We start from the raw sequence: 9,708 nt of genomic DNA, 5'->3' as shown, positions 1-9,708 counted from the left end.
ATAGCCTAATAGTCAATATAGACCCTGTAACAAGCCTTGCAATATGACTTAGGATAAAAGCAAAACCAGAATCTCAATCTGCAGATATGTGTTTCAGTGTGTTGCCCCTCATCAGTGCAAAGCACAAGATCTCATTTGGCTGTATGAGAGGCCTCTGACTGGGGTGTAAGGGGTAACATTTCTCCTTTTTCTTGATATATTTTTGGCTTAAATTGTGGATGTATGTTTTACTGTATGGTCAATTATAGTTCAAACTCATTGATAACTAATACAATCGTAGAGGAACTTGTCAATTAAAGTGTTTCTATTATCTAGTGTACCCAAATGGTGCAAAAAAAAAAAAAAAAAAAACCCACAAACTACAATGCTTGCAAATAGTTTATTGACACACAAGAATTTGGTCCCAAAACACACACAAGAAAAAAAAAAATTAACGTATTGAGACTAAATTTGAAAAAAAAACAAAAAAAAAACACCAGGATAATTTTAAGCCCAGACAGCTTCAACAGCCTTCACAAAGTGGTTACCCTTTATTTCAGTTACAAATGAAAATTTTTATTCTTCAAAATAAAGTATTTAATCATTTAAATCAGCCCTTTAATGAATGCTTTGACTAAAAATACTAGACTTTGTCCATTTTGAAGGATGCATGTTACCATCCATATTAAAGTTAATTTCATTTTTCTAAAGGAGATGGTGAAATGTAAAGAGTTCTTGGAGGGAAATTAAAATACATAGCAGCTATCACAAATAGAATAACCTCTATGCTGTAGAATTACATTATATTTCTAGAGTGTTTCAGGTGACTTGTAGTTACATGCTATGAAACAGTAACGTAACTCACAACATTGTCTTCTGTCCGCCTTATGAAAAATCACAATTTACGCGCAAGGTTACACTGAATGGTTATACAACCAGAACTTTATTACTTTATTTAAAAGCAGCCTTTAAAAAAAAAAAACAAACTTATTCTGGACTTCATATCTGAACCCGCCACCACTATTAGAGGAATTGCCTTTGGCAAGGACTCAAGCTTAGAAGTGCAGGAGAGAAAAAAAAACAAAAAAAAAAAAAACCCCGACATACACACAATTCTTATACCTACATAGTAGCTACAACTTTCAGTTGGAAGTGGCCACAATTAAAAGATTCTTGTGCAAAATCTAGAAGGTAAAACAACTTAATAGCCATGACATAAAAGTACTTTAATTTAGATGGCTATGGACCCACCCTTGTCTTTTCAAGCGTATTGCAAAGAACCCAAACACCACAAGAGTAGAACCTTTAGTTGAAGGTTCTACAAGGAACCATCTCTCACCCGGCAAATACAAGCCATTGTAAGAGCCAAGTTAGCCTAGAAGGAGTCTGAGGCCTTCTGACACCATGCGGTCAAACAAAGTCCACCGGCTTTCCTGAAAGTGCGGCTTTTCTCAAAAAGCCATCCAGTGATTTCTTCTACTCCCAGGTTTCCAAGAACCCAATTCATTTTGATAAAAACATCTAGACAGACAATTAAAAAGACAAATATGCCCTTCTGTCAAACCATCACTTCCCCCTCATCCGCCAAGTCTTAAAACGAAATGTAAGCCAAATCAAGGTTCATGGAGAAAAATCTTGACTTTTCCACTTGCGAGCAACCCTTCTGTTTCAGTGGAAACGACAACACCTACTGAACTTGAGTGGGCTATACTTGCGATTGCGCCTTCATCTATTTATGCATTTGATGCATAGTAATGTATAGAGAAATCAGAAACCTATAAGTGCAAAAAAAACTTTTACATCCTTCCAAAGACATGGTCAAGATAACGTATTCCCCCACTCAATGCAAAACAACTAAAACACATCTGATTTTTTTTGGAAACTCATGTATGGATCACACGAAATAAAGGCAGCTTGGGTCGTATGGTTGGACAATTCGGTGCAAAACGGGGAAGAAAAAAAAAAAAAAATTTTTTTTTTTTTTATTTTAGTACATTGTATAATTATTTCTGAAATGTTCCAAAATACTTTTGTGCAGTCCTCACAAGTCACCTGAAATACCCGAATTATGTAGAAAACCTAAAGTTTACTGCATGAATATAATCAATTCTACACCCTCAAGTTCTTCTGTTCTTAAGAGTGCCAATAAAGAGGTGGGAAAGGGCAAGATGGTCTTCACAAAGGATCTAGAAGATGGAGGCTTGTCGTAAAAAGATAAAACTGTACCCAACACTGAGCTGACTGACCATGCCTTAAGTATAATACTGCTTGAAGAAATGGATGTAAACAGTCTACTATACAAAGTCACACTAAAGATTTGGGCTTCTAATCTGGATGAGGCTTCGACAAAATAAAAAAGTGAATTTATCTTAAATTTTCCAAACAATTTTTTTTTCTGCCATTCATATAATGAAACCTGTCCAACAAGGTCTCAAAAGAAAAAAAAAAAAAAAATCATACCAGTAATGCTTAAAAATAAGAGCTTTTGAAGTAGCATAATATAAAGGGATAGGACCAAAAAGTTACGGTACTTCACATGGGGTTCGCTGCTTGGTAAAAAGATTACTTAAGAGAATGAACCCTGTGTGTCCTAGTGCAGACATGGAAAGAAAAAAAATAAAATGATTAAACCTTACAGTTTTGTGACAGGTGCAAATGAAAAGTTTGCAGCTAGTCTGACACGGTTTCTACTCGGTTTCTTGATGGGGCTTTCCAATATTTCCTTTGAAAGCTTGGACTCCGTTGGGTCAGCAGCAGAGGGCTCGGCAGGATCTTCTGTACAGTTAGAAGGTGCATTTTCCCCCAACAACGAGTGGTTAGATTGTGTGCTCTGGGAGTCCTCGATCACAAAACCTATAAGTAAAACATATCAATAAGTGCAAGAAATGCAGTGTATAGCGGTGTAAAAAAAAACGAAAAAAAAAAAACCCTGAAATGCCATATCTAGATAAAATCTACTACAGATCATAGTGGTGTATGTGCATAGTCTAGCTCTTACATGTTGTGAATTCCACTACATCTAGCCCATCAAGTTACTCATTTACTATGGAAACTCAATATCTGTGCAAAGCATCCATTTACAACAGCAGTACACAACCTGTGGCTCGGCAGCCACATTTGGCTCACTATGCCACTTTTTGCGTCCCATTAACCAACTAGTCACATAAATGCTTCTTAACTTTCCAGAATAAACTGTCCTGGGTGTACATGGGAAACCACCATGGTTACTTATCGGTAGCCGGTTTTTCCGGAACCCATGACAGCACCACCTGAGAGGGATGCGCCCCGCCAGGACAGGAACCTACTGAGACATAAGGGGCGGCACCTCTCCCCCGCTTCAGTTGGGTTACAGAGCACTGAGAGGACTTCCCGGTTAGTTACATGTTTAATCCAACACAACACAACACTCAAAAAACACCCTACTAATTGTGCACACCCATATGGTGAAAAGGGGGGGGGATATACAGGTGCTGTCATGGGTTCTGGAAAAACCGGCTACCGGTAAGTAACCATGGTGGTTTTCCCTTCACCCATGACAGCACCACCTGAGAGATTTTTGGAGATTCGAAACACCTTAGGGAGGGACCACCGCTTGCAGCACCCTTCTACCGAAGGTTAAGTCAGCAGAGGATAGATTCAACCTATAGTGCTTAAAGAAGGTTGAAGGTGAGGCCCAGGTAGCGGCCTTACAAATCAGTTCAATCGATACCTCCCTCTGCTTTTTCGGCCCAGGAGGTCGCCACGGCTCTGGTGGAATGAGCCTTGATGCCGTCAGGAATCGGGATACCACTAGCTGTGTAAGCTACACTAATGGCCTCCCTAATCCATCTAGCAATAGTCCCTTTTGAAACCCCATAGCCTTTCCTGGCACCCTGAAAAGCTACGAATAGGGACTGGGACCTCCTCCACTGGCTAGTCATAGATATCTATTCTACGAGAGGTCTCTTAACATCCAGATTATGGAACTTTTCCTCCCCCAGATTTTTTGGGTTCTCGCAAAAAGATGGAAGGACAATTTCCTGGCCCCGATGGAAATCTGATGCTACTTTGGGCAGATAAGCGGGGACTGTTCTTAACACTACCCTATCCTGAAAGACTTGCGTATAAGGTGGATTTACTGAGAGAGCCTGTAAATCGCTTATCCTGCGGGCTGACGTGAGGGCCACTAACAGGATTGTTTTTAGGGTCAGAAACTTTAGGGGTAGCTGATGTAATGGCTCATGCGGATCTTTTGTAAGGGCTTCTAGCACTAGGTTTAAATCCCAGGGGGCTATCCGGGGGTATTGGGATAGGCCTAGCTCTATGGCAGGATTTAATAAATCTGGCTACCCATCTATTTGATGCCAATTTGCAGTTGTAGAGCGCCCCTAGTGCAGGCACCTGAACTTTAAAAGTGTGTTCACTGCTGACCCCATCTGCAACCCCGATTGTAAGAACTCCAGGATGGCATTAATCGGGGATCTTTTCCTAACGGCCTACCTAAGAACTGGAGGAACTTGCTCCATGTTCTGCCGTAGATGTTAGTCGTCACTGGTTTCCTACTCTTTAGCAGGGTGGCCACCAACCCGGGGGAGAACCCTCTATCCGTTAAAAGCGACCTTTCAAATTCCACGCCGTCAGATGGAATCCTTTGACCTGAGCGTGGAATATTGGACCTTGAGCTAGTAGGTCCAGGATTTCTGGCAGAACCCATGGATCGGAGAGGGGCATCCTTCGTAGCAGAGCAAACCAGGGCCTTTTTGGCCAAAATGGAGCTATTAGAATCACCCTGGCCTGATTTGTCAGAAAAATCAGAAACACTGTTGGGATCAGAGCCACTGGGGGGGGGGGGGGGGGGGGGGGAACGCATAAGCTAGCCTGAAGTTCCACTGGATGTGCAACGAGTCCACTGCCCATGGTTTTTCTCTCGGGTTTAGAGAGCAGAACCTTTCTGTTTGCCTGTTGTGTTTGTTGGCAAAGAGGTCTATCACCGGTTTCCCCCAAAGCTGAGTTATTTTTTTGAAAAATGGACCGGTTTAGCGCCCATTCCCCCCTGCTTCAGTGTATTGCGACTCAAGAAGTCTGCCTCTGTTTTCTGCCCCTTTTATATGTAAGGCTGTCAAGGAGTGTAGGTGTTCTGCTCTGCTCAGAATGTCTGTCGCCGCTTCCATTAAGGAGTGTGATCTTGTCCCTCCTTGGTGGTTGCTGTATGCCACTACTACCTTGTTGTCTGACATGATGCGTACATTTCGACCCTGGAGTAGCGGAATGAAGTGACTTAGGGCCTTGCTCACTGCCCACAGTTCTCTCAGGTTGGAGGATGCTTCCCTTTCTGAACGCATCCAGGAACCCTGACCTATGATGCCCCTTAGGTGTGCCCCCCACCCCGAGGAGCTTGCATCTGTCTAGATTATATCTGACATCTGTCTGTCCCACGGTATTCCCAAGGTCAGATTTCTCTTGTCCAGCCACCAATTGAGAGAGTCTCTGGTTTTTAAGGAAAGCTCCAGCTTTCCTTCTAAACGCCCTCTTAGCGATCTTTGTGCTGTTAGTATCTCCCACTGGAGTTACCGGGTGTGAAACTGAGCCCACCTGACCGCCGGAATACAGGATGCTAGGGTCCCTAGCAGGGACATTGCTCTTCTTAAAGTCATATGTGGTTGGTTTTGGCCCGTGAAGGCCAGATTCTGCACCTTTTCTATTTTGGACTCTGGGAGCAGACTCTCTCTTTTCTGAGTCTAGTACGAATCCTAGGAAGGTCTGTTTTTTTAGGGGTTGCAATATTGATTTTTTGAAATTGACTATCCACCCTAATTCCTGCAAGGTGTTGATCACCCGGGTCAACTGCACTGTACAGTGGTCCTCTGAGCTGCTTACTATGAGAAAATCGTCCAGGTATGGTATTATGACCGTGTCGTGAATCCGGAGAAAGGTAGTCACTTCCGCTATGACCTTGGTGAAAACTCTCGGGGCTATAGATATGCCAAACGGAAGAGCCCTGAACTGAAAGTGCCTTAGTGTGCCTTGAATATAAAGTGCTACCCTCAAGTATTTCTGGTAATCTGGGTGGATAGGGATGTGATAATACGCATCCTTTAAATCGACTACGGCCATGAAGCAATCTTGGTGTAGCAGCTTCACCGCCGTAGTTACCGATTCCATCTTGAAGGTCGAGTTCCTTATCTATAGATTGATCCGTTTGAGATTTATGATTGTCCTGAATGTTTGATCGGGTTTTTTTTTTTTTTTATCAGAAAAAGGGGTGAATAGAACCCCTTCCCTTCTTGTAGGCGTGGTACCTCGGAGAGTACCCGCTTGTCTATCAGGCTCAGGATCTCTGTTTCTAAGGCCACCTGCCCTTCGGTCACCTTCCTGATGGGTGTGATGACGACCACGGATTTTGGCTGACGAATGAAGGGAATTTTCAGGCCTTCTGTTAGGATGGTTAAGATCCAGGCGTTGGAGGAGATCTTCTCCCAGGTTTGGAAAAAGAGTGCAAATCTCCCCCCCACTGGAATACTGGCGTCACTGTGGCGACTTCTTTGAGGTGGAGGTGCCTCCACCAAACACAAATCCCGATTCTTTTATCCTCCCATCTTCTCCTGTCAGCGGGAGGACGCCCCCTATTGAATCTCCCCCTCTGAAAGGGCTGTCTCCTCTGATCCATAGGGAATCTGGGGAAGCCTTTTTTCTTATCGCCTGCTTTCTCCAGTATATCATCCAAGTTCTTGCCGAATAAGAATCGACCGTCGCAGGGGAGAGAGCATAATTTGGCCTTGGACTGAAGGTCACCCGGACAGCCCTTAAGCCATAATGCGCGTCTAGCAGCATTTGATAGTGACGCTGCCCTGGCTGTCATCCGCATAGAGTCCGCCGAGGTATCGGCCAAAAAAGCTGCTGCCCCGTGCAAAAGATACATCTCCGATAAGATTTTCTCTCTTGGGACCCTTGAAGCCAGCTTTTCTCCTAACTGCTGCAGCCAGATCATGAGGGAGCGTGCCGTGCTAGTGCCCGCTATCGCCGGTTTTAGTCCTCCTGCTGTCGCCTCCCATGCGTGCCTCAAATATGAGTCCGCCTTCTTGTCTAGAGGGTCTCTGCAGCAGGGCAGACCTTTTGGAGGACCTGGACACTGCTGCATCTATTTTGGGGATTTTGTCCCATATCTCTGCATCCTTATGCTCGAAGGAATATCGTCTCTTAGAAGTGGATGGAAGGGCCCCCGATTTTTCAGGCTTTTTCCACTCTCTCAATAAGTGCCTGGAGCTTCTCGTTTACTGGAAAGGTTCATTTTTTTCCTCTCCTGAAGCCCCCCAAACATAACATCCTCTAGGGTTTTAGCCGCCTTTTCTTCCTGTAGGCCCATTGTAGCTCTAATGGCCTTTAGGAGGGCGTCTGTGTCTTCTACAGGGAAACATGATTTACCCCCCATGTCGTTGTCTGAGGAGTCTGAGGATGATTTTTCCGCCTGAGAGGACATTGACGCGGAATCCGAGGGGGAATTAGGGGGATCCTTCCTGTTTTTTTTCCCTTTTTTTCAATAGGGACTTAATTGAGCCTTCCATTTCTGACCTTAGGGCAGATATCAGATTGGCTGCGAAACTAGGCGCTTCCTCCGCCATAGTCCGCTGAATGCACGCAGCACAGAGATCTTTTTGCCAATCTCTTGCTAGGGGAGATTTACATATAGCACAATCCCTATTGTTCTTCTTGCTTCCCGCTTTTCTAGGCCTTTCCTACAGGGTTAAGCATACAACAGAAGCCCTATTAACATAATGCTAACATTCACGAAGATCACTCACCACCCGAAATCAAGGGTACCGGATTCGGAGGCTGCGTCGGGGCACGTGACAAGCGCTCTTTGGATTTTGAGGAGTCCCCCGACCTGCGGCTGGGGCGACTGCTGCTGGAATGGCTTCCATGCTTTCTGCCAGAGGGCTGAGGGGGAGGCAGGGACGCTGAACGTTCCTGCTCTGACTCCATGATGCACTGCCGTCTGCTGCCGCCTTCTCTTTTTAAATACCGCGCCTCCGTTCAGGTGAGCGTCTCTCCCCTCCCCCGTGACCGCCGGCCGACCGCTTCAGAAAAGCCGGCGTCGCACCCGGCACCATTAAACCATCGCCCTTCTCTGACGTCAGCCGGCGCACCCAGCATGCAACGCGCCGCTGACGTCAGCGGCCGGAAGAAGCCAGCGTCTCTCCCCTGCTATGGGGATCGAGATGCGGTGCGCGCGAGGAAAGGGCGGCGCGGTGGGGGCTTCCCGCAGACCCCGGGGATCCCACCGACGCCCGCACGAACCCGGAACCCCGGATGGCCCGGGGACTGCGCATCCAGCACCCGACGCTGCAGGTGAGACACCTGTTCTTCCTGCGCCGGGACGGGGCTGGGTCCATCTTCTTTTCTTCACCCATGACAGGTACCGCCGACAGTGGGATTGCTTCCAGGACAGGAACCCAACTGAAGCGGGGGAGAGGTGCCGCCCCTTATGTCTCAGTAGGTTCCTGTCCTGGCGGGGCGGATCCCTCTCAGGTGGTGCTGTCATGGGTGAAGGGAAAATAACTCTCTTTGGTGAGAATACAGGGTTGAAGTTTTATAGAATGACCAGTTTTCCCCTTTGCAGGCTCTAATTTGCAATGGCCTGAGTTAGTGGACAGAGAATATCTACCATGATCTCCGCTATACACTGCAGATATTGAATCCTTAATTAGCACAGACAGATGCAGCAATCAGGAAATTCTACAGCAGTACTGAGCTGTGTTGATGTGAATCAAGCTCTAAAATGAAAAGTAGAAGAATGTGCATTTTCTCACTCTGCTCCTCACCTCTCCATAGAGTATAATAGGACGGTTGATCTTAAAAAAAAAAAAAAAAAAAAAAAAAAAAAAAAATTGGAATTGGAGTAGTATTCTTTTTTGTTTTACCCTTCATAGTGGATAAGTTCTGAAAGCAGGGGGAGAAGAAGTGCCTCTCATATGTCATTTGTCAACTACATAGCCCATTATGACTAGCACTGGCTACTTACTCAACCAAGCTCCAACTTGGTATCTAATCGCATGCAATCTCCCTCTTTAGGCTTTGCCTGGGGTGTATGTGGTACGAAAAGGATATCCTAGCGATAAATAAGTCTTTTAGGACTATGCTAAATGTAGGTATTCTTTAGCTTTCATTTAGGGGTTGACAAGTCAGAAATATCTAGATCTGGCAGAATTAGGCTTGCCAGAGAAGTTTCCAGTTTTACCAGAGTAATGTTCTTCAAATAGCATGAGGTCTCCTCCAGACAGCTGAACCACCGGATCCGGGTGTAATTGAGGAGATGGAAGGCATGAAGGAACAGGGCCACACAAGAGATCAACTGGCGAGGAGAGGCACAGCAATTCTTTTTCTGTCTGATGACAAACTAAAAATAGAAAATTAAAAATTGCAGTTTGTCTTAAAGGGAATCTGCCACCCATATTTAGTGATATCATGTTAAGATATCACTAAATTGTGCATTCCATAAGGATTGTATTCGTGCTTTTGACTCCCCCCGAAGAGCAAGCCGAAGAGGTGGTGGTGGGGGGGTGAGAAGACCACTAAGCCACGCCCATCGGACCATGCATCACCAACAAGCTAAAAAAAGGTATTGATGCCTCAAAGTTGCGGTGTGGGGGAGAAAAGAACAAATAGAATCCTTATGGGACGCACAATTTAGTGATATCTTAACATGATATCACTAAATATGGGTGACACTTCGATTTGTAGTAAATTATGTTA

At 45.0% G+C, this 9,708-nt stretch overlaps 1 protein-coding gene across 8 annotated transcripts in view; it reads right to left on the bottom strand.

Annotated features, from left to right (window-relative positions):
* Positions 1–365: 365 nt before the first annotated feature.
* Positions 366–9,708, bottom strand: part of MARF1 (meiosis regulator and mRNA stability factor 1) — a 55,892-nt gene continuing 46,549 nt past the window's right edge. For all 8 annotated transcript variants that reach the window (XM_073542919.1, XM_073542923.1, XM_073542921.1 and 5 more), the window contains 2 exons: positions 9,194–9,352; positions 366–2,832 (listed from right to left, as the gene is read on the bottom strand). In XM_073542919.1, coding sequence (XP_073399020.1) covers positions 2,612–2,832; positions 9,194–9,352 — 380 coding nt within the window. In that variant the 3' untranslated portion in view covers positions 366–2,611. The remainder of the gene's footprint in view (positions 2,833–9,193; positions 9,353–9,708) is intronic.

This window comes from Dendrobates tinctorius, unplaced genomic scaffold (assembly GCF_039654945.1).
Source record: "Dendrobates tinctorius isolate UK_male_01 unplaced genomic scaffold, ASM3965494v1 ptg000129l, whole genome shotgun sequence".
Classification (NCBI taxonomy): Eukaryota; Metazoa; Chordata; class Amphibia; order Anura; family Dendrobatidae; genus Dendrobates; species Dendrobates tinctorius.
The sequence above is the reverse complement of the archived record's forward strand: the minus strand, read 5'-3'. Positions and strand labels throughout refer to the sequence as shown.